Source organism: Nerophis ophidion, linkage group LG10, assembly GCF_033978795.1.
Source record: "Nerophis ophidion isolate RoL-2023_Sa linkage group LG10, RoL_Noph_v1.0, whole genome shotgun sequence".
NCBI lineage: Eukaryota > Metazoa > Chordata > Actinopteri > Syngnathiformes > Syngnathidae > Nerophis > Nerophis ophidion.
In genome coordinates, this window is record NC_084620.1 from 284,679 (window position 1) to 310,862 (window position 26,184).

The 26,184-nt window shown below is 42.3% G+C and overlaps 1 protein-coding gene across 2 annotated transcripts in view; it reads left to right on the top strand.

Annotated features, from left to right (window-relative positions):
- The window catches only part of LOC133559963 (fibroblast growth factor 6-like), a 48,882-nt gene that overhangs the window by 15,303 nt on the left and 7,395 nt on the right, over positions 1-26,184 (top strand). For both annotated transcript variants that reach the window (XM_061911954.1, XM_061911953.1), the window contains exons 3-5: positions 11,664-11,759; positions 21,094-21,878; positions 21,986-22,089. In XM_061911954.1, the coding sequence (XP_061767938.1) occupies positions 21,587-21,878; positions 21,986-22,089 (396 nt within the window). In that variant the 5' untranslated portion in view covers positions 11,664-11,759; positions 21,094-21,586. The remainder of the gene's footprint in view (positions 1-11,663; positions 11,760-21,093; positions 21,879-21,985; positions 22,090-26,184) is intronic.

Genomic DNA, 26,184 nt, shown 5'->3' on the forward strand with positions numbered 1-26,184 from the left:
AGAAGCTAGAGGAGCCGGGGGGAAGGAATCGGCTGACGACTCAGCAGCTGACACCTCCTCTGATCTCTGTGTCTTCTCATAAACCAAATCGTCAACTTTTATGCAGAGCCGGTGTTAGTCTTCTAAGCCTGTATTTTCGCACATATCTGTAATGTTCATGGACCTTGATACAGGGTCGTAGTTCACCAAGCCAACCAGTCCAACTTGCCATGGTATCGTTTGGAATTGTAAATCCAACCATGCATTCAACATAGAAGAGACAGGCCACACATTAATCAAAAATACATCTTGCTTATTTATTACACAAAGACGACACACTTCTGGTTTCTTCTTCCCATTGTGGAAGTTACCAGATTTCTCTGTCCACCAACCGCCTCTTTTGGTGTCCTGACCACAGTAGTCTTCAGTAAAAACAAGGCTTTCAGATTTTAAAAACACTTGAGTGGTGGTGCACAGAGCTTATGTGTGGACATCGCTGCTTAGATTTGCACTCTCAAATGTAACACTTGCAAAGCCCTCTTATTAAGTGTTCAATCACACCTCATTGGACACCTGTTGCCACATCCTTTAGTCCCCTCGGGATGAGATTGTGATGACTCGGGCTGTAAAAGTGATCAATGTTCATCTTGATGGCTTTTACACCTGTCCGTCTTCGAGATAGTACAAAACTCCTAGTCATCACCTTGACAAAAAACTGCTGTGTCATGACTAGGGTGTAACAGTACAAGTATTCATAACCAATATTTTCGGTTCGGGACAGAGGCGACACATTAAAATAGAGGGACAGGAAGTGTTTCTGAAGCCAGACACATGCAGTGTACAAACCCCGTTTCCATATGAGTTGTGAAATTGTGTTAGATGTAAATATAAAAGGAATACAATGATTTGCAAATCATTTTCAACCCATATTCAGTTGAATATGCTACAAAGACAACATATTTGATGTTCAAACTGATAAACATTTTTTTTTTTGCAAATAATCATTAACTTTAGAATTTGATGCCAGCAACATGTGACAAAGAAGTTGGGAAAGGTGGCAATAAATACTGATAAAATTGAGGAATGCTCATCAAACACTTATTTGGAACATCCCACAGGTGTGCAGTCTAATTGGGAACAGGTGGGTGCCATGATTGGGTATAAAAACAGCTTCCCAAAAAAATGCTCAGTCTTTCACAAGAAAGGATGGGGCGAGGTACACCCCTTTCTCCACAACTGCGTGAGAAAATAGTCAAACAGTTTAAGAACAACGTTTCTCAATGTGCAATTGCAAGAAATTTAAGGATTTCAACATCTACGGTCCATAATATCATCAAAAGGTACAGAGATTATGGAGAAATCCCTTCACGTAAGCGGCATGGCCGGAAACCAACATTGAATGACCGTGACCTTCGATCCCTCAGACGGCATTGTATCAAAAACTGATATCAATCTCTAAAGGATATCACCACATGGGCTCAGGAACACTTCAGAAAACCACTTAGAGGTAACCCATTCTAACAGGCATATTTAGTCATCAAACAATGCTTCCACTACCAACTGCTATATAAATCTAATCTATTATTATTATTATTATTATTATTATTATTATTACAATAATAATAATAATAACTATTGTTGTATTTCCTCTGTGTACATGTAAACTTTTGTTTTCACTTAGTTTTCACTGAAATTGCTATTCTTGTTTTAATGGAATAAGCGGTAGAAAATGGATGGATGGATGGATGTTTAAATGGTGATGAAAACAAAAATGTAGGCTAACATTATTAGTGCCAATGTGAACTTCCTCACGCTGTAAGCTTAGTGGTTAGCAGACACTATCAATCAATCAATCAATGTTTACTTATATAGCCTTAAATCACTAGTGTCTCAAAGGGCTGCACAAACCACTACGACATCCTCGGTAGGCCCACATAAGGGCAAGGAAAACTCACACTCAGTGGGACATCGGTGACAGTAATGAGCCAGTGGGACGTCGGTGACAATGATGACTATGAGAACCTTGGAGAGGAGGAAAGCAATGGATGTCGAGCGGGTCTAACATGATACTGTGAAAGTTCAATCCATAATGGATCCAACACAGTCGCAAGAGTCCAGTCCAAAGCGGATCCAACACAGCAGCGAGAGTCCCGTTCACAGCGGAGCCAGCAGGAAACCATCCCAAGCGGAGGCGGATCAGCAGCACAGAGATGTCCCCAGCCGATACACAGGCAAGCAGTACATGGCCACCGGATCGGACCGGACTCCCTCCACAAAGGAGAGTGGGACATAGAAGAAAAAGAAAAGAAACGGCAGATCAACTGGTCTAAAAACTGGTCTATGAAATAAATATATTTTAAAATAATAACTTGTAGCGTCAATGACAAAGTCAACTCTATCTACACGAGGTAGCTCATTTTGACGGGCGTTTAACTTGAGAAAAGTGCTGATGCGAATGCGTGTATTAGTATCAGCATCATAGCATTAAGTAGGTCATTTTGATGGGTAGCTCACTTCGAAAGAAAACTGGAGCCCTGTTTGGGTTCAGGACTTTTTTACTATTGGGATATAGGGCCTGCCGGAAGTCTGCGCTCTTCAAGTGCTTTTCTAGTTGGGAGGAAAAAATTGCCCCATTATGCTAAACACATTGTCAACTGCATAGTATGCTGGCTCTCAGAAAGTTAATAGATATTACTCCGCTTTGTCACTTATAACACAAAGCTAAGATATTTATGTTTTGGGGATTGGATTATCGTCTTAAATGCACAAGCTGTCTCAAACATACCTAAAAAATTTTTGAATAGAATAGAAAGTACTTTATTGATCCCTGGGGGAAATTCAGCACCACAGATCGCTCACAATAAACAATAATAATAATAATAAATCATATATGACATACATTATATATAGATGAATAATATAAATATATTCTACATATATTCTACATTTAAGTGCAGTCAAGAAGGAACATATGCATTATACAGTCTGAATGCTATGCCTATTTTTATATTTTATTTGAAAATTGTATTTTGTGAAGAATAACCTGCCAATATTTTTTAAAAGCCATGAAAGGCTCACGGGGCGAACCTAACAGTGAATATGCCGCAGCGTTACACCCCTAATCATGAGCTGTTTGCTCGTGTAAAAGTCACCGCCACGTCACTCCTCCATTTGCCAATGGACACCTCTGCAAGGTGCACAGGCTGCTGCATACCCTTGAAGTGATGGTAGGAGTAGAAGGTTACTTTGGCTGCTGAATTAAACATCAGCTGACTCAGTGAGAATCAAGAACCCTCCCAAGCTCACTATTTGGACATCCGTTCTATTTTTTACTCAGTGTATTGATCTCTGCATTGCCGCAACCTGCAAAGTTTACGAGCACAGGCCACACATTGTAGTGCGATATTTCTATCTCATGCTTCTGTAACTGGCAGAACGATGGTTGTCTCACAGTCGGGAGATCCGGTTTTGAATCTACTCATGAACATCTCTGTGTGGAGTCTGCATGTTCTTCCCATGCTTGCATTGCTTTTCTTCTGGTACTTCGTTTCACATCCTCAAAAATGAGCATCTGTGGTAATTGCAGATATTGAATTGTACTTAAGTGTGAATGTGAGTGTGTGGTTTCAGTATTCCCCACATTTCAGCAATCAGTTTGTGGCGGTAGGGGTGTGACCGGGGCGATGTTAGAATGATGTAATAGTATAATTTGTGTAATGGGCTATGATGCAAGTATTTTTTAAAGGCATGTATTTTTTTTAAAACCACAAATCTGTTGTTCAACATATTTTTCTTTTACTATTACCGTATTTCCTTGAATTGCCGCCGGGGCGAATTCTCACTCCTGCGCTTACCAAAGGCATGCGGTAAAAGTAAGCATGCGCTAATTATTTTAAAACCTCTTCTCACGCCAGCACTTACCAAAGGTATGCAGTAAAAATTTGAGTGTAATGTAAGCTAGGGCTTCACGGTGGCATAGGGGTTAGTGCGTCTGCCTCACAATACGAAGGTCCTGCAGTCCTGGGTTCAAATCCAGGCTCGGGATCTTTCTGTGTGGAGTTTGCATGTTCTCCCCGTGACTGCGTGGGTTCCCTCCGGGTACTCCGGCTTCCTCCCACTTCCAAAGACATGCACCTGGGGATAGGTTGATTGGCAACACTAAATTGGCCCTAGTGTGTGAATGTGAGTGTGAATGTTGTCTGACTATCTGTGTTGGCCCTGTGATGAGGTGGCGACTTGTCCAGGGTGTACCCTGCCTTCCGCCCGATTGTAGCTGAGTTAGGCGCCAGCGCCCCCCGCGACCCCGAAAGGGAATAAGCGGTAGAAAATGGATGGATGGATAAGCTTGGACCTTAAATCCTACTGAATAGCTCTTAATGTTCTTCCCTTTATGCGATTTCAAGTTATTGACATTGAAATCAGCCTCCTCCATTTTGAAACTGATGACAGGGGAAGTGTCATTCGTGATGTCACGAGTTTGACCAGGCTTTAATACTAAGCATGCCCTAATTATTTTGGGAAGCGAATTTGACCCGGCAGTAATTCAAGGCAGGCGCACACTATATGCCCTGCAGCAAATCAAGGAAATACGGTATGTCAATTTGCTGTACATTTAAATATTGGCTGCTTATTTTATTACTAAAATGTAACACAGGCTGCACTTTGTATACCCCGGTTTTAAGTTACATTTATTATTATGCCCTCCCTGAATGTTGGAGTTTAGTTTGGCAGATAGGTAAACAGTTCTTTAACTTAGAGGTTAAAAATCTTCCAACTTTAGGTTTTTTATTGTTACCCCGGATTTCCAATAAATGTAACGACACCCGCACAGCGGCGGACTCTTTCGATTTTTATTCAAATCAGTGTGTCAGTTTCCACCGCTAAATACACGCAGAGCTTCTATATTTGCCGAACGCCGCAACAAATCCTTCAACTTAGCTAAAATCTGCTTGTGTTAGACAGGAAGTCATTCAGAAACACAAATATATTTTTCAGTTTACTTTCAAAATAAAATACTGTTTTCCAGCAGTATTTCATTTCACAACTTGAAAAGTCCTAATGGGCGGTGATGGACATGAAGTCAACTCGTCAAAGATTTTCAGACATAATTTCACCTCGTAGACACAAATGGATGAGGACATGCTGACTTTGGAGGTCCAAAATTAAAGAATAATATGCATTCATATCACAGGCAGCTACATGAAGATGTATGGGCCTGTGTCAAATACCAGCTGATACGGAGGCTCGGGAAAGCAGGGCAGTGGTTTTTGTGTGTTCATGAGGGAAAAACTGTTGTTACCGTTCAGCACCTGTTATTAAAGCCAGGACCACGTGTATTTGCTTCTGCTCCTCTGGAAGGACGGATTAAACTGTTTGTGGTTCGCTTTATTACAATTCCCCTTATCACATTATTACGCATGGATTCGCGAGACCTGGTAAAAGTCCACCTTATTTTTCTGCACGACCGAGTCGCAATTGTGGATTGCAGTTTCGTTCAGCAGCCCTTCCACATTTTAGTAATAAAGTCCCCTTTTATATGAAGTTGCTGTAAAACTAAACACACCAAGAAAAGTGGAATAATAGCCACATTAAAGGCCTACTAAAATAAGATTTTCCTATTTAAACGGGGATAGCAGGTCCATTCTACGCGTCATACTTGATCATTTCGCGATATTGCCATATTTTTGCTGAAAGGATTTAGTAGAGAACATCGACGATAAAGTTTGCTACTTTTGGTACTTTCTAAAAAAGCCTCGCCTTTACCGGAAGTCGCAGACGATGACATCGCAAGTGTGGGGGCTCCTCACATATTCACATTGATTTTAATGGGAGCCTCCAACAAAAACAGTGATTCGGACCGAGAAAACGACAATTTCCCCATTAATTTGAGCGAGGATGAAAGATTTGTCTATGAGGATATTGATAGGGACGGACTACAAAAAAAAAACGCGATAACATTGGGACGTATTCCGATGTTTTTAAACACATTTAGTAGGATAATTCTGGCAAAGTCCTTATCTTACTATTGTGTTGCTAGTGTTTCAGTGAGTCTAATATTACCTGATAGTCGGAGGTGTACGTCCGCGGGTGTGTTGACGCCATGTCTCACGGGTGTCAACGGCAGCTGTACGGATGACACAAGCTCAGCTGGTGTCGTTTTAACCACAATTTTCTTACCGAAACCTGCTGGTTGACATTCAGTTGGGGTCCATGGCAGCTTGACCGTGCTCTGATCCATAGTAAAGTTTCAGCTCTGGTAATTTTAAACAAGGAATCACCGTGTGTTTGTGTGGCTAAAGGTTAAAGCTTCCCAACTCCATCTTTCTACTGTTACTTCTCCAATATTAATTGAACAAATTGCAAAAGATTCAGCAACACAGATGTCCAAAATACTGTGTAATTATGCCGTTAAAGCAGACGACTTTTACCTGTGTGTGTGCGTAGCGCTCATACTTCCTAAAAACGCGTGACGTCCTGCGTACACGTCATCATTACACGACGTTTCCAAGACAAAACTCCCGGGAAATTTAAAATTGTAATTTAATAACTAAAAAAGCCGTATTGGCATGTGTTGCAATGGTAATATTTCATAGATAGATAGATAGATAGATAGATAGTACTTTATTGATTCCTTCAGGAGAGTTCCTTCAGGAAAATTAAAATTCCAGCAGCAGTGTACAGAGTTGAGATCAATTTAAAGAAAAAAGTAAAAAGTAAATAATGGGGGTTTAAATGGAAACAAAATAGAGAAATATTACAAAAAGAATAAAAACCATGGGAATAACAATATAACAGTAAAATAAGAATATAACAAGACAAAGTAGGCAGTAGTGACCATGTTATGAAAACGTATTGCACTGTTAATGTTTTGCATCCCCTGTCATCCTAGTACCCCCCGTCCCCCGTCCCAGAGAAGAGTTGTACAGTCTAATGGCGTGTGGGACAAAAGAGTTCTTGAGTCTATTAGTCCTGCACTTGGGATGAAGCAGTCTAGCACTGAACAGGCTCCTCTGGCTACTGATAACGCTATGCAGAGGGTGACTGGCATCATCCAGGATGCTCACTAGTTTGTCAACAGTCCTCTTCTCTGTCACCGTCACCAGTGAGTCCAGTTTCATTCCGATTGTAGAACCGGCCCGCCTGATCAGTTTCTCAAGTCTGGAGCTGTCCTTCTTAGATGTACTGCCCCCCTAGCACACTACCATGTAGAACAGAACACTGGCAACCACAGACTGGTAGTACATCCACAGGAGTTTTCTACAAATGTTGAAGGAGTGCAGTCTCCTGAGGAAGTACAGCCTGCTCTGTCCTTTCTTGTACTGGTGGTCCGTGTTAACAGTCCAGTCCAGCTTATTGTCCACCCAAACCCCGAGGTACTTGAATGAGTCCACGGTCTGTACGGTCATCATTGATATATAAACTATCAGACTGTGTGGTGGGTAGGAGTGTGTTTCAGTAGGCCTTTAAGTGTACATACAAGTTAAAAGTATGTTAAATCAACAATACAGATTGGTATAACCTGAAAACTAAAAAAGCAATACACCAATTACTTGTATTCCGTCACATGACTTCTTCCCGGAAGTGTAAACCAGTGGTAATCAACCAAGCTAAGATGGCTGTTGTGCAAAAAGAAGATACGAGCAAAAAATCTAACTATGCAATGGCATAGATCTCTATACTTAATCAAAAAAAGACGGGTCGAGTGATATCTGTTAATTGTGTACAGGGGGAAGGAGACGGCACAGACTGGAGGGACGGCATATATTTATTAATATATAGATAGATAGATAGTACTTTATTGATTCCTTATACACTATATATAGAAAAATAATGCACGAGGGTTTGAAGTGTGACGCTGGTTTAAATGTAACTTACTCATTGGGTTTCACTATATGAAGCGCCTTGAGTCACGAGAGAAAAGTGCTATATAAATATAACCCCCCTCCCCTTACAACCTCCAACAGTGTAGGTTGTGCGACTATGTGTGGAAATAAGTTGAGTGAGAGGCAGAAATCCAAGAGGGGCTAGGCTGGCTTGGAGGTCCATGAGCAGACGTGAGGTTGAGGGGAGGAGAGAGGCATGAAAAGGTCCGAGTCCAGGCGGGAGGTCGAGATCCAAGAGCCAGCCACGGAAGCAGAGGGAACGCGGGGAGACGAGACACAGCTTGTAATGTGGGTACAAAGGCAGGCTGCAGATGACAAGGCGGACATGAGACAATTCAACATGACTGGGGAAAACACACAGAGAGAGGAAGAGTGCATAGAGGTAGATATTTGCTTTCTTTACAGGAACAGATAACTAAGTTCTGGCGCGGGATAGCAGGTTGTGCTGGCTTATGAAGGCAGGTGTCATCATTAACCTCGGGTGTGATTGATTGCCCGTGATTGATTGCAGCTGCTTGCTGCAGCCGGACTGGTATGCGCTTGGTGCACTCAGCACAGCGCACACATGAATGCGCACTGATGTGTGGCCGGGCCATGACAATATCAAGGATTATCCGTTATTATTCTGACATATCGAACTATCTGGTGTTCCGGATGTCATGTTACACTACAAAACAGATGAAAACTTGGAAAAGCATGGAAGCTTACAACTGCCTTGTGTGTAGCTGCATCAAGGAAATTGGTATCAAGGTTGCATTTCATGATTTAACTTCCTGTCTACAGCCATGTTTGTTGCCATGCTGTTATTTCATGTGCTGTTTATGAGTATGCATGTTTTTCCCCCGCCTTTATCAAAATAAAACTATAGATGTGACCGTTGTGTATGTGCTGAAAACTTCATTTACGATTGCTGTCTTTGGTAGAAGCTTAACTCCTTAAGGTTTTGCTCACATTTGCTTTTTTTTATTTAGACTCGCAGAGTTGGTGTTTTACGAAACATCCATCCATCCATTTTCTACTGCTTATTCCCTTTGCGGTGGCCGGGGGCGCTTGTGCCTATCTCAGCTACAATCGTTGCAAAAATGTGTTTTATAAAATGCAAATGATATCAAGATAATACTTTGATGGGAAATACTACAAGCTAAAACTTTATCAAACAAACCTTCAACAAACTGATAACTACAAACTCGTACATTCTTCGACTCTGCTCCCTTGGACTAGAGTGCGAGCTACTTTTCTTGTCGCCTGTCGAAAAATCTAGCATTTTTACGACCTTGTTGATTACCTCTTGAGGAACTCTGAAAAAAACATTTAACCTCTTCGCAATTTGAACGGTTTGTACAGCCGAAAACAACACAAGCACAGGGTTTTTTTTCTTCGAAAAAGGTTAAATGGTGCAGAGTAACCATTGAGAACAGACGCTGACTTGACCACCTCGCATATTTAATGAGCCAGACGTGAGCTAGGCGTGACATCATGTAAATCCAAGCAACACAGGATAAAGGTTGACTCTTATTTTGCTAGCTTAATGCTAACATACAATGGATGGCCCCATTGACAACGGAATGGAAAACTTGTACAGTTAGCTGTGATGCTAGCGGAAGCGTGCGAGTGCTAATACGAGAGAAATAAGGTGCGAATCTGGTAACAAATGAAGGATTAATTCCCAAGAAAAACAGCAGGGGGTCCATCGTCTGGCGGTGGTTTGGCTTCAAGTGGGAATATGTCCAACAGACAACCGTAATTTGTCAAGTGTGGGGCAAAAGCGTTGCTACAAAAGGTAGCGTTCCTGCTAATATATAGCATCATTTGAAAAGTCACCTGCTAGAGCAGGGGTAGGGAACCTATGGCTCTAGAGCCAGATGTGGCTCTTTTGATGACTGCATCTGGCTCTCAGATAAATCTCAGCTGACATTGCTTAAAACGGTACGTAATGAATAATACCGCTGGTAATCATGATGTTAAAAATAACGTTCAAAATATAAAACATTCTCATGCATTTTAATCCATCCATCCGTTTTCTACCACACCTGTTCAAGAAATAAAAATGTTATTTAAAAAAGAATTAGAGACTTATTATACTCTAAACATGTTTTACTTAAATAATGCACACATTTAGTTGTATTCAGTGTTAAAAAATATGATGTGGCTCTCACGGAAATACATTTTAAAATATTGGGCTTTCATGGCTCTCTCAGTCAAAAAGGTTCCCGACCCCTGTGCTAGAGAATGAAGAGTGCTTATTCCGCATGTCAACATATCCATTCGGTGCCACACGCCCACACCATCAAAATGCAGAGGCAAACATTTCCAGATCAACACCGTATAAAAAATATAGTCAACAACAGAAAGAGATAATGTCCGCAATAACCTACTACATAGCGAAGGACATACACTATTTGATTTCCTATTATGCAGCTCATTTTTATTCGACAGTTATTGAAATATCTTGTGTGTGACATCATGAACAAAGGTGCACTTTATTTGTTTTAAACTATTGTAGTGGCGTTCTGTACAAAAAGTGCACTTTAATTTAGTGTTGTTTTGATAACTCATCTTAGTGACATCATGCACAAAAGTGCACTAAAAGCTTGTTTTAAAATGTCTCTGACAATCTTGCACTTTCTGTTTTGGAAATGACATGAATGTTTGTGCCACTGCTTAATAACTGTTTAATAAATACAGTTTTGGTCAATTCACTAAGTTGTGATTTCCTTCTCTGCATGAAAGTTTAAAATGAGCATATATTAATGCAGTATGAACAAGAATGTTTTAATGTAGACACATAGAATCATCATACTGCTGTGATTATATGCATCAAGTGTTAGTTCAAAGCTAAGCCAAAAGATCGAGATATATATCGTGTATCGTGATATGTCCTAAAAATATCGAGATATTTAAAAAAGGCCTTATCGCCCAGCCCTAACTTGAGGGCATACTATATGTTCATAAAACTATGTGGAAACAAAGACTAAACATTAATTTTGTGCTCCTAAGCAAGTCTGATGCTCAGCACTGTGTGCTGAATAGCCTGTTGCTCAAACCTTAAAGTCAAATTCCAAGACAAATAACATTGTGGTACATGAATAGCAGGAGATGTCAGCACATCGTAAAATCTTCAAATATTTTCACGTATTTTTTTACATGTAGCAGCCCTAAATCGACTTGTGGCGGCACGCCACATGTATATTAATGTATGGGAAACACTAGCTTATTTGTACAAGTTCTGTGACAGAATGTGTACCCCGCTTCTCCCCCAATGTCAGCTGGGATAGACTCAAGCTCACCCGCGACCTAACGACTTCCAGCGCAATGACTGCTTGTGTAACCATTACATCAATGTAACAGTTGTGCAGCTAATTATTATTGTCTATGTCAAGTATTCTGATGTAATTCCAGAGAAATCCCCCTCACAGCCAGCTGCTCCCCCAATACCTCCCCTTTAAAGCCGGACTTAATCAAACCCATTGCTTTGAACTTTGCATCCTGCTGGATGTACTAAGACTTTCATAATGTGCTAAAGCTGTGTGAATGCTAACTCCCCGTGGCCTATTTTCTCATTGATTGCATGTGTGCGCTAAATAGATGCAACAGAAGACAGCTGAGTTCTCTTTAATAGTGCTCTGACAGCGTCCATCACAACGGAGCATTATCATCATTTGTGTTTTAGCTCATTAGATTGTGCAGGCTTTCGTAATGTTGTGGCTTTAATCGTTAAGCACCATGCTCATTAAAAGTGTCCACTTTGCATCGAATCAGGTTTCGCTTGTCAATAAGGCTGCTTTTTTTTTGTCTATTCAGGCGCTGGGTGGCCTTGTGCAAAGCTGCATGCTGTGTGTGCAGAAACACAGAAGCGGACTGCTATCATTTTCACCACAAGGGGCAGGGAGCAAACAGGTAGAGACTTTTAGAAGGGACCTATGTTGAATTTTGTCTTTTCTGCATTATAAATGTTGTTACAATGTTTGATACTCGTGTTTGAACATGGCCAAAGCGTCAAATCATGAGGTTAATGCATGTTGGCGTGAGCTTGGCGGTATATTTGTATGTGTCTGTTTGCAAGGTTTTGCTGGGACGTCACTCCGAGGTAGATGTTCTTATTTAGACATTAAATAAAAATCTCAGCTAGGGGTCAAGCTCCTCCCCCTCACTTCCCTTTTTAGGCTATGTGGAAACACAAAAGAAAGTTGGATAAAGTATTATTTTCATCTAATCTTAGCAGAGGCATAATAACACTAACGTGCGACATGCAGTGACATAAACGCTGTTATAAAAAGCTTTTTTATGTAGCGTCGGATTCGAACAGCATGTGTGCAGTATGTTATGTTGTGACCGGGTGAATCTTATGTTTATGAAGTTTCTCCGTCCGTGTCTGGTGGGAAAAAATAGCGGTGACAACTTTAAAATATATATTTAAACGGTGTACAATTTCAAAAGATAAATTATGATACTTTTGGAGGAGTGGAGCGTGGTTTTGTTTGCACTCTGAAAACGCCTCCACAATCGAACGTCTTTCAAAAAAACTGGTTATTAAAGTGACTGTGGAGCCAAATTTATGCAAAATTTAAACCAATGCATGTCCAATACAAATTATCTAGACCAGTGCTTCTCAAACTTTTTTCACTAAGTACCACCTCAGAAAACACTTGGCTCTCCAGGTACCACCATAATGACCAACATTAAAATACAGTAGCGTAGTAGGACTAAGTATTTATTAAAAACAAGGCAGTAGGTATGGTGTTTTTGGGATGCAACTCAGTATTCTTCTTCCTCCAAACACGACGAGTTGAGTTTATACCAAAATGGATACATGGATGATACAGCAGAGGATTGGGAGAATGTCATGTGGTCAGATGAAACCAAAATAGAACTTTTTGGTATAAACTCAACTCGTCGTGTTTGGAGGAAGAAGAATACTGAGTTGCATCCCAAGAACACCACACCTACTGTGAAGCATGGGGGTGGAAACATCATGCTTTGGGGCTGTTTTTCTGCTAAGGGGACAGGACGATTGATCCGTGTTAAGGAAAGAATGAATGGGGCCATGTATCGTGAGATTTCGAGCCAAAACCTCCTTCCATCAGTGAGAGCTTTGAATGGTTGACCAAATACTTATTTTCCACCATAATTTACAAATAAATTCTTTAAAATTCCTGGATTTTTTCTTCACATTCTGTCTCTCACAGTTGAAGTGTACCTATGATGAAAATTACAGACCTCTGTCATCATTTTAAGTGGGAGAACTTGCACAATCGCTGGCTGACTAAATACTTTTTTGCCCCACTGTATATTGGAGTCATCATAGGTCCCCTTCCTGGGAGGTGCTACATTTGCTTGTTATTTTTTGGCAGCTGTTTACTAGTACCGAGGCGTCTCTATGCTAAAGGTTGGTTGCTATAGCGACAACAGGCTCTATGGGACTGCATGCTGGGGTGCTCTATGACGTGCTGGGAATCCCCCCGAGTGTACCAGCAGCTCCCTGCAAGATGTAACAGGGATGTAAAGGAGAGTGGGCCACACACAAATGTACTAACTCAATTCATGTGGAATATGTCACCATTTTTTTTTGTTTGGGAATCGGAAGCAAACGTGTCACCAGGCCAAGTATTTGCTCGTGTAAATGTCCTGGACAAACATGGAAGTTTCAACTTATTTTACACCATCCTGCTAAATAAGGCAACGGGCCGCTATCCCCAATTTGGATTCCGGAGATACAGTATACCCCATCCTTCCATCCGTTCCATGCCATGATCGCTCATCACCAATGAATGTCAAACACACTCCCCCGCCCATCCCCTGCTGCAGGTCTCCCATGTCAGCTAACCCCTCCCCTCCCGGAGGAAGACACAAAGTAAAAATCGAGATGCTCTCCATAATAAAAGCAGAAAGAAGTCTGACCTAATCGATGGGAAACTAATAACTAGAATTACACATCAAAAAAAGCTAAGAAAACAAGACAATGGATGGCATTTACAGAATATTGTAGCACTTACTTGGGGGTATCTCAATCAATCAATCAATCAATCAATGTTTACTTATATAGCCCTAAATCACTAGTGTCTCAAAGGGCTGCACAAACCACTACGACATCCTCGGTAGGCCCACATAAGGGCAAGGAAAACTCACACCCAGTGGGACGTCGGTGACAATGATGACTATGAGAACATGATACTGTGATACTGATGATACTGATGACTATGAGAACATATGAGAACATGATACTGTGAAAGATCAATCCATAATGGATCCAACACAGTCGCGAGAGTCCAGTCCAAAGCGGATCCAACACAGCAGCGAGAGTCCCGTTCACAGCGGAGCCAGTAGGAAACCATCCCAAGCGGAGGCTGATCAGCAGCGCAGAGATGTCCCCAGCCGATACACAGGCGAGCAGTACATGGCCACCGGATCGGACCGGACTCCCTCCACAAAGGAGAGTGGGACATAGAAGAAAAAGAAGAGAAACGGCAGATCAACTGGTCTAAAAAGGGAGTCTATTTAAAGGCTAGAGTATACAAATGAGTTTTAAGGTGAGACTTAAATGCTTCTACTGAGGTGGCATCTCGAACTGGGAGGGCATTCCAGAGTACTGGAGCCCGAAATGAAAAAGCTCTACAGCCCGCAGACTTTTTTTGGGCTTTGGGGATCACTAATAAGCCGGAGTCCTTTGAACGCAGATTTCTTGCCGGGACATATGGTACAATACAATCGGCAAGATAGGATGGAGCTAGACCGTGTAGTATTTTATACGTAAGTAGTAAAACCTTAAAGTCACATCTTAAGTGCACAGGAAGCCAGTGCAGGTGAGCCAGTACAGGCGTAATGTGATCAAACTTTCTTGTTCTTGTCAAAAGTCTAGCAGCCGCATTTTGTACCAACTGTAATCTTTTAATGCTAGACATGGGGAGACCCGAAAATAATACGTTACAGTAGTCGAGGCGAGACGTAACAAACGCATGGATAATGATCTCAGCGTCTTTAGTGGACAGAATGGAGCGAATTTTAGCGATGTACATATCGGAATTCGATTTATTGGCCGATTTTTTTTAACAAACAAGGAATTAGACTTGGTAGACTGTGCTGTCTTTGTTCGATGCAAGAAACAAATATAAACGCAACTACAACAAGTGCACATATTGGTCCAATATCAACACAAAACACGCATGAAATTATATTGGTTTGATCTAAAATCTCTATTATCTGCGATACAAGCAGTCCTGCAGCATATTGTGCAAAGCTGCACAGCCAGTTAAAATCTAAATGTCCTCCAAAAAGCACACAAAGTTGGTCTTTTTTCTATTTTAGTCTAGTCATTTACAAAAGGTAAACATGGTAGGCTCTAGGCCAGTGGTTCTCAAATGGGGGTACGCGTACCCCTGGGGGTACTTGAAGGTATGCCAAGGGGTATTTGAGATCTTTGAAAAATATTCTAAAAATAGCAAAAATTCAAAATTCCTTTTTAAATATATTTATTGAATAATACTTCAACAAAATATGAATGGAAGTTCATAAACTGTGAAAAGAAATGCAATATTCAGTGTTGACAGCTAGATTTTTTTGTGGGCATGTTCCATAAATATTGATGTTAAAGATTAATTTTTTTGTGAAGAAATGTTTAAAATTAAGTTCATGAATCCAGATGGATCTCTATTACAATCCCCAAAGAGGGCACTTTAAGTTGATGATTACTTCTATGTGTAGAAATGTGTATCTATAATTGAATCACTAGTTTATTTTTCAACAAGTTTATAGTTATTTTTATATCTTTTTTTTCAAATAGTTCAAGTAAGACCACTACAAATGAGCAATATTTTGCACTTTAATAAATCAGAAACTGATTACATAGTTCTGTATTTTACTTATTTATCTCTTTTTTTCAACCAAAAATGCTTTGCTCTGATTAGGGGGTACCTGAATTGAAAAAATGTTCACAGGGGGTACATCACTGAAAAAAGTTTGAGAACCCCTGCTCTAGGCAATGAGGAGCGAGTTGCTACACAACAGCTAAGCACACAATAGCACACAAGCTAGATGTGTAATAATGTAAGTGACTTTCACTGAACATTATTGCAGTCTTAAACAGCTATCCATCCATCGATTTCTACTGCTTGTCCCTTTTGGGGTCGCGGGGGGTGCTGGAGCCTGTCTCAGCTGCATTCGGGCAGAAGGTGGGGTACACCCTGGACAAGTCGCCACCTCATCACAGGGCCAACACAGATAGACAGACAACATTCACACAGTAGGACCAATTTAGTGTTGCCAATCAACCTATCCCCAGGTGCATGTCTTTGGAAGTGGGAGGAAGCCGGAGTACCCGGAGGGAACCCACGCGGCCACGGGGAGAACATACAAACTCCACACAGTAAGATCCCGAGCCCGGGATTGAACTCAAGACTACTCAGGACCTTCGTATTGTGAGTCACATGCACTAACCCCTTTTTCCACCGTGCTGCCTTAAACAGCTAATTGCATATATCCAGTAACAAACGTGTCCCCAATCATTCAATTTACTGTGTCATGACCTTAATTTAATGAATTATTGTGACCACCAAATGTTGCTAAAAAAAAAATTACCACTTCACATCCAAAAGCATTATTCTGTAATAAGGTTAGTGTTTTTCATACCTACTGTTGTTATCTAAATACTTTCACTTAATCAAACATTTTATTACATTTCACACTACAAAATAATAAAAGCATTTACTTTGATCTGTGCTGAAACATCAGATTAATATCAGTATCGGCTATTACTGATGGCTCCAATATAGGTATTGAAAGAGAAAAAAATGTATCGGGACACCCCCTTGATGTCTGTATTGTTCTTCAAAGCTGCTGAGGGTGTATTCATGGCATCTGGGTGCTGCATCTATATTAACTGACACTATACTGTAGTCCGCAAGTGTCCAAATTCTCTCCACTGAGGGCCGCGATAAAAACAAAAAAACAACTGACATACTGGGTTCAAACCGAGGTCCACAAATCCATACTTTTGAGAGTCTGTGCAAGCAGTGCAAGGCAATGAGCTAAAAGCCGTCTGCTGTCAACTCATTGTTCAGCACAGGTCTTAAGGTGTAGTGAAGCAATGTTTTACACATTTAAACCTTTTTGAAGATAAGGTCATTTTAGTCATTTCATTATGTGAATCCCAACTTACCTAACTATGTATTTATGAGAAGCATTGTATTTATTGGGGCTTCACGGTGGCAGAGGGGTTAGTGCGTCTGCCTCACAATACGATGTTCCTACAGTCCTGGGTTCAAATCCAGGCTCGGGATCTTTCTGTGTGGAGTTTGCATGTTCTCCCCGTGAATGCGTGGGTTCCCTCCGGGTACTCCGGCTTCCTCCCACTTCCAAAGACATGCACCTGGGGATAGGTTGATTGGCAACACTAAATTGGCCCTAGTGTGTGAATGTGAGTGTGAATGTTGTCTGTCTATCTGTGTTGGCCCTGCGATGAGGTGGCAACTTGTCCAGGGTGTACCCCGCCTTCCGCCCGATTGTAGCTGAGATAGGCGCCAGCGCCCCCCGCGACCCCGAAAGGGAATAAGCGGTAGAAAATGGATGGATGGATGGATGTATTTATTCTGCATAGATTTAATTCCATCCATCCATTCATTTTCTACCGCTTGGCCCTTTCGGGGTCGCGGGGAGCATTTGGAAAGTAGTACCCTGGATGCAGGGCCAATACAGATAAATAACATTTACACTCACATTTACACCATCCATCCATCCATCTTCTTCCGCTTATCCGAGGTCGGGTCGCGGGGGCAGCAGCCTAAGCAGGGAAGCCCAGACTTCCCTCTCCCCAGCCACTTCGTCTAGCTCTTCCCGGGGGATCCCGAGGCGTTCCCAGGCCAGCCGGGAGACATAGTCTTCCCAATGTGTCCTGGGTCTTCCCCGTGGCCTCCTACCGGTTGGACATGCCCTAAACACCTCCCTCGGGAGGCGTTCGGGTGGCATCCTGACCAGATGCCCGAACCACCTCATCTGGCTCCTCTCGATGTGGAGGAGCAGCGGCTTTACTTTGAGTTCCTCCCGGATGACAGAGCTTCTCACCCTATCTCTAAGGGAGAGCCCCGCCACACGGCGGAGGAAACTCATTTCGGCCGCTTGTACCCGTGATCTTATCCTCACTCACATTCACACACTAGGGCCAATTTAGTGTTGCCAATCAACCTATCCCCAGGTGCATGTCTTTGGAAGTGGGAGGAAGCCGGAGTACCCGGAGGGAACTCATGCAGTCACGGGGATCGAACCTATGACCTTTTGATTGTGAGGCACATGCATTAACCGCTTTTCACCGTGCTGTCCTAGATTTAAATTGATAACAGGAAGTGAATCAATGTGTTAGTAATTGCTATGAAGTGGAAAATGTGTTGAATTGAATGAGCGCTGCTTCTTCCAACACTTTTTCGGACATGTTGTAATGAGAAAATTGAAATATGAGTTGTATCATATTGTAAATGTTTGCATGTTCGCAATAAACAACACCAACTTTAAGTTTGTACGGCCACATTGGCTGGCATCAGTTACAGATGCTTGTTAAAGAAAATTGATATTTGAGCTTTTTTGTTAAGACTGATAAAGTTATTGGCATCCATCCATCCATTTTCTACCGCTTATTCCCTTTTAGGGTGGCGGGGGGCGCTGGCGCCTATCTCAGTTACAATCGGGCGGAAGGCGGGGTACACCCTGGACAAGTCGCCACCTCATCACAGGGCCAACACAGATAGACAGACAACATTCACACTCACTAGGGCCAATTTAGTGTTGCCAATCAACCTATCCCCAGGTGCATGTCTTTGGAGGTGGGAGGAAGCCGGAGTACCCGGAGGGAACCCACGCATACTTTATCATGATATATATTTTATAAAAAAAAAATAATTTTGTCTTTAGAATATGCCAAAAGCTATACTGTATTAAAAAAAAGCTGCGAACGAAAACAAGCCCCGGGCCACACTATGGACATTATTGGTGTAGTCCAGTGGTTCTTAACCTGGGTTCGATCGAACCCTAGGGGTTCGGTGAGTCGGGCTCACATATGCGGTCCTCACCAAGGTTTCTCATAGTCATCGTTGTCACCGACGTCCCACTGGGTGTGAGTTTTCCTTGCCCTTATGTGGGCTCTACCGAGGATGTCGATGTGGTTTGTGTTGTGGTTTGTTCAGCCCTTTGAGACACTAGTGGCGCAGTGGGAGAGTGGCCGTGCGCAACCCGAGGGTCCCTGGTTCAAATCCCACCTAGTACCAACTTGGTCACGTCCGTTGTGTCCTGAGCAAGACACTTCACCCTTGTTCCTGATGGGTGCTGGTTGGCGCCTTGCATGGCAGCTCCCTCCATCAGTGTGTGAATGTGTGTGTGAATGGGTGAATGTGGAAGTAGTGTCAAAGCGCTTTGAGTACCTTGAAGGTAGAAAAGCGCTATACAAGTACAACCCATTTATTTAGGGCTATATAAATAATCATCGATTGATTGATTGATTGATTAAGAACCACTGGTGTAGTCCTTCATTTCACTTAGAATTGTATATCAACAATTTGCATGTACCTTGTTTTTGATGACTATTAAGGTGAATAGTTAGAATAGGATGAAGGTGTGGTCATTTAAACTCACATCTAATATTAAAGGCCTACTGAAATGAGATTTTCTTATTTAAACGGGGATAGCAGATCCATTCTATGTGTCATACTTGATCATTTCGCGATATTGACATATTTTTGCTTAAAGGATTTAGTAGAGAACATCCACCATAAAGTTCGCAACATTCGGTGCTAAGAGAAATACCCTGCCTCTACCGGAAGTCGCAGACGATGACGTCACATGTTTGATGGCTCCTCACATATTCACATTGTTTTTAATGGGAGCCTCCAACAAAAAGTGCTATTCGGACCGAGAAAACGACAATTTCCCCATTAATTTGAGCGAGGATGAAAGATTTGTGTTTGAGGATATTGATAGCGACGGACAACAAAAAAACAACAACAAAAAACGCGATTGCATTGGGACGGATTCCGATGTTTTTAGAAACATTTACTAGGTTAATTCTGGGAAATCCCTTATCTTTCTATTGTGTTGCTAGTGTTTTAGTGAGTTTAATAGTACCTGATAGTCGGAAGGGTGTCTCCACGGGTGTCTTGACGCGCAGCTATAGACAGCACAAGCTCAGCTTTTCTCCGGTAAGAACTGACTTTTTAACCACAATTTTCTCACCGAAACCTGCTGGTTGACAAGTGGTCGGGATCCATGTTCCCTTGACCGTGCACTGATCCATGGGAAAGTTTCACTTCCAGGAATTTTAAACAAGGAATCACCGTGTGTTTGTGTGGCTAAAGGCTAAAGCTTCCCAACTCCATCTTTCTACTGTGACTTCTCCAATATTAATTGAACAAATTGCAAAAGATTCAGCAACACAGATGTCCAAAATACTGTTTAATTATGCCGTTAAAGCAGACAACTTTTAACTGTGTGTGTGCGCAGCGCTCATACTTCCTAAAAACACGTGACGTCTTGCGTACACGTCATCATTATACGACGTTTTCAAGACGAAACTCCCGGGAAATTTCAAATTGTAATTAAGTAAACTAAAAAGGCCGTATTGGCATGTGTTGCAATGTTAATATTTCATCATTGATATATAAACTATCAGACTGCGTGGTGGGTAGTAGTGGCTTTCAGTAGGCCTTTGAGGTGAATAATTAGAATAGGATGAAGGTGTGGTCGGGCTTCACAGTGGAAGAGGGGTTAGTGCGTCTGCCTCACAATACGAAGTTCCTGCAGTCCTGGGTTCAAATCCAGGCTCGGGATCTTTCTGTGTGGAGTTTGCATGTTCTCCCCGTGAATATGTGGGTTCCCTCCGGGTACTCCGGCTTCCTCCCACCTCCAAAGACATGCACCTGGGGATAGGTTGATTGGCAACACTAAATTGGCCCTAGTGTGTGAATGTTGTCTGTCTATCTGTGTTGGCCCTGCAATAAGGTGGCGACTTGTCCAGGGTGTACCCCGCCTTCCGCCCGATTGTAGCTGAGATAGGCGCCAGTGCCCCCCGCGACCCCAAAAGGGAATAAGCGGTAGAAGATGGATGGATGGATGAAGGTGTGGTCATTTAAACAGCATGAAGATGTGGCTCACTGCTGCCCCCTGTGGAACAAACCGGCACCACAAGGTGATTGTGCGGTTCATAAAGTTGTATGTCTCTTGTTCTGCAAATAATTAAGCGTGTGTTTTATTTTGAAAGGCAGCAGGGGAAACTCTCGCTCTGATAGTGTGTGTCTTGCCTGGCGAGGGTGTGAAGGTGCAGCACCCCCATCGTCCCCATCAGAAGTGCCTCTCCTGGGCTCCTGGACCCCTCTTCTTCCCCTCTCCTCCTCCTCCTCCCTTCTTCCACTCGTGACTCAGTTTTTAGTGGGGTGCTGCAGTGGGGGGGGTGCCGCTGCAGTCACGGTGATGTCATTCCGAAGGATGACCGCGTCAGCACGGCCAAGGTGAGCTCCCTCTGCGGTGTCCCTCCACTCGGCCGGCCGGCAAACGAGGCGGCGAAAGATGCTCGTCGCCACCTGCACCACTTCAAGCTCGGACGCGCTCCCTCCCTTCCGGACCCCGGGCCATGGGGCCCTGAGTTGCCTTCCCCCCCGCCAATGTCACAGGGCGAGAAGTAGGACGAGGTGCGTTTTTAGGGCAGGTGACCGCTCGCCCCCCCGTGTCGGACTGCGCAAAGGCGCCTCTGCAGCATGACGAGCGGGGCCAGCACGCTGCCGGCCACGCTTATTCTCTGGACGTGTCTCTGGGGGGTGGTGGCCCCCAGCAGGACTAATGGCACCGACTTGGAGCGGCGCTGGGAGACCTTGTTCTCCCGCTCCTACCTCGGCCTACCTGGAGGGCGGGCGCAGCTGAGCTGGCAGAGCGACTACCTGCAGGGCATCAAGCGGGTGCGCCGTCTCTACTGCAACGTGGGCATCGGCTTCCACCTGCAGGTGCTGCCGGACGGAAGCATCGGCGGCGCGCACCTGGAGGAGCCGTACAGTGAGTTGGCGCAGTCAGTGCGTGTGCGTAAAAAGTGCGGCACGCATGCGCGGAAGGAAGCGCACCTGCCAACGGCGACGATGCTCATGCTAACCGTGTGTCTTCAGGTCTCATCCAGATCTCCAGCGTGGACCGAGGAGTGGTCAGCTTGTTGGGCGTGAAGACAGAACTCTTTGTGGCCATGAGCCGCAGGGGGAGGCTCTATGGGACGGTAAGTACCAGGGGCTGTGAATCTTTGGGTGTCCCACGATTCGATTCTATATCGATTCTTGGGGTCACGATTCGATAATATATCGATTTTTTCCGATTTGATTCGATTCTCGATTCAACAGCGATTCTATATTCATTTAACACATAGGATTCACGGTGGCAGAGGGGTTAGTGCGTCTGCCTCACAATACGAAGGTCCTGCAGTCCTGGGTTCAAATCCAGGCTCGGGATCTTTCTGTGTGGAGTTTGCATGTTCTCCCCGTGAATGCGTGGGTTCCCTCCGGGTACTCCGGCTTCCTCCCACCTCCAAAGACATGCACCTGGGGATAGGTTGATTGGCAACACTAAATGGTCCCTAGTGTGTGAATGTGAGTGTGAATGTTGTCTGTCTATCTGTGTTGGCCCTGCGATGAGGTGGCGACTTGTCCAGGGTGTACCCCGCCTTCCGCCCGATTGTAGCTGAGATAGGCGCCAGCGCCCCCCGCGACCCCGAAAGGGAATAAGCGGTAGAAAATGGATGGATGGACATAGGATTTCAGCAGGATCTACCCCAGTCTGCTGACATGCTAGCAGAGTACTAGATTTTTTTTTTTTTAAATGCTTTTATTTCATTTCATTTCATTTCATTTTTATTTATCTAATTCATTGATGTGCATTTAGAACGATAAATAATTATATCACAATTATACAATTTAAATTCACACAATTCCTGAGAAGGAGCAGAATGAAGAAAATCTTATAATTTCCTGCCCCCTTTGACATAATACATTATCTTACTTCATGAATATCATTTAAGCCGACACATATATCCAAATGTGATGAAACAATCAAAAACAAAAAACACAAGAAAAACACAACAAGTGCAAAACTTCATAAAGTATAAACCAAACCAAGAAAATAATAGTAATAATATAATATACACCTCACGGAATGATACAGAGCAAATACCAAACCAGACAAAAAATAAGTAAAATAATAAATAAAAAACAAAATGTAGACACTTATGGCTGTCCATAGGATCTTATCGTTCTATCTTTATATATTTTTTTCAATTGGAATATATTTTTACAGTTTTTTATCTCGTTGTAAAGAGAATTCCACAATTTTATAATATGAGAATTCCATAAATTTTATAATTGTAAAGGACAATGTTTTATCAACTGATTGCAATAATGTGAATTTATTTTAACTATTAAACGAAGCAAAAATATGACTTATTTTATCTTTGTGAAAACATTGGACACAGTGTGTTGTCAAGCTTATGAGATGCGATGCAAGTGTAAGCCACTGTGAAGTGAAGTGAATTATATTTATATAGCGCTTTTCTCTAGTGACTCACAGCGCTTTTACATAGTGAAACCCAATATCTAAGTTACATTTAAACCAGTGTGGGTGGCACTGGGAGCAGGTGGGTAAAGTGTCTTGCCCAAGGACACAACGGCAGTGACTAGGATGGCGGAAGCGGGAATCGAACCTGCAACCCTCAAGTTGCTGGCACGGCCACTCTACCAACCAAGCTATACCGCCCCAATAGTGTGACACTTTTGTTCTTTTTTTAAATTATTTTTATAAATGTCTAATGATAATGTCAGTGAGGGATTTTTAATCACTGCTATGCTGAAATTATAATTAATATTGATACTGTTGTTGATAATATTCATTTTTGTTTCACTACTTTTGGTTTGTTCTGTGTCGTGTTTGTGTCTCCTCTCAATTGCTTTGTTTATTGCAGTTCTGAGTGTTGCTTGGTCAGGTTTGGTTTTGGAATTGGATTGCATTGTTATGGTATTGCTGTGTAGTGGTTTGTTGCATTGATTAAAAAAAAAAAAATTTAATTAAAAAAAAAAAAGAGAATCGATTCTGAATCGCACAACGTAAACGATTCGATTTGTATTCAAATCGATTTTTTCCCACACCCCTAGTAAGTACAGTCCGCCATGGTGGATTACAGCAGGGGCGGAGCTAAACAAGTAGCCTCCAGTGTCCCCTCAATACACATTTACAACAGGTAACTCTCCCCTTTTTATAGCATATCATCTCTATGAAACATAGATGTTTGAGGGGGAAAACACTCTACAATATATTTTTAAATACCGTATTTCCTTGAATTGCCGCCGGGGCGCTAATTAATTTAAAACCTCTTCTCGCTCCTGCGCTTACCAAAGGCATGCGGTAAAAGTAAGCATGCGCTAAATATTTTAAAATCTCTTCTCACTTACCAAAGGCATGCAGTACAAATTTTAGGGTAATGTAAGCTTGGACCTTAAATCCTACTGAATAGCTCTTAATCTTCTTCCCTTGATGCGATTTCAAATTACCGGTATTGAAATCAGCCTACTCCATTTTGAAAACGATAGTAGGGGAAGTGTCACTCGTGACGCCACGAGTTTGACCAGGCGGTAATACTAAGCATGCGCTCATTATTTTGCGAAGCGAGTTTGACCCGGCAGTAATTCCAGGCAGGCGCATACTATATGCCATGCGGCAATTCAAGGAAATACGGTACTTATAACGCAGCACCCATAAATAATTCACTGTGACATTTATGATGGTTGCTTTGACATTTTAGACCAGTGGTTCTCAAATGGGGGTACGCGTACCCCTGGGGGTACTTGAAGGTATGCCAAGGGGTACGTGAGGTTTTTTTTAAAATATTCTAAAAATAGCAACAATTCAAAAATACTTTATAAATGTATTTATTGAATAATACTTCAAGAAAATTTGAATGTAAGTTCATAAACTCTGAAAAGTTATGCAACAATGCAATATTCAGTGTTGATAGTTCAATTTTTTTGTGGACATGTTCCATAAATATTGCTGTTAAACATTTATTTTTTTGTGAAGAAATGTTTAGAATTAAGTTCATGAATCCATCTGGATTCTTGAACAATCCCCAAAGAGGGCACTTTAAGTTGATGATTACTTCTATGTGTAGAAATCTTTATTTATAATTGAATCACTTCTTTATTTTTCAACGAGTTTTTAGTTATTTGTATATCTTTTTTTCCAAATAGTTCAAGAAAGACCACTACAAATGAGCAATATTTTGCACTGTTATACAATTTAATAAACCAGAAACTGATGACATAGTGCTGTATTTTACTTCTTTATTTTTTTTTTCAACCAAAAATGCTTTGCTCTGATTAGGGGGTACTTGAATTAAAAAAAAATTCACAGGGGCTACATCACTGAAAAAAGGCTGAGAACCACTGTTTTAGACAAGTGCTGTCACTTACGACTACAGTAAATAGATGTCCATGTAGGTGCCTGACTACAACCACTGAGTGCAATAGCAGATGTAAAAAAAACATTACATAGCGTAACATGGACTGATATTTTTATCAGGGGTGTCGAAAGTCCAACTCGCAGCACAATGCAAAAATAGTATTGCAAAAAAAAGTAATTAAAAAAACACAAATAGGTGAAATTTAACAAAATGAATAACATAAAGCTGGCATGAAAGCTGTTTTTTTTTTTTTTTTTTAAATATATTTTACTGGGCTTCACGGTGGGAGAGGGGTTAGTGCGTCTGCCTCACAATACGAAGGTCCTGCAGTCCTGGGTTCAAATCCAGGCTCGGGATCTTTTTGTGTGGAGTTTGCATGTTCTCCCCGTGACTGCGTGAGTTCCCTCCGGGTATTCCGGCTTCCTCCCACCTCCAAAGACATGCACCTGGGGATAGGTTGATTGGCAACACTAAATTGGCCCTAGTGTGTGAATGTTGTCTGTCTATCTGTGTTGGCCCTGCGATGAGGTGGCGACTTGTCCAGGGTGTACCCCGCCTTCCGCCCGACTGTAGCTGAGATAGGCGCCAGCGCCCCCCGCGACCCCAAAAGGGAATAGGCGGTAGAAAATGGATGGATGGATGGATATTTTACTGGTATTGAAAGTGAAAAATGTGTAAATGGCGCCTGCATCGTTTGATTTTTGACAAATATGGTGGCGACTTGTCCAAGGTGTACTCCACCTTCCGCCCGATTGTAGCGGAGATAGGCACCAATGCCCCCCGCGACCCCAAAGGGAATAAGCGGTAGAAATGGATGGATGGTATTGAAAGTGAAAAATATGAAAATGGCGCCTGCATCCTTTGACTTTT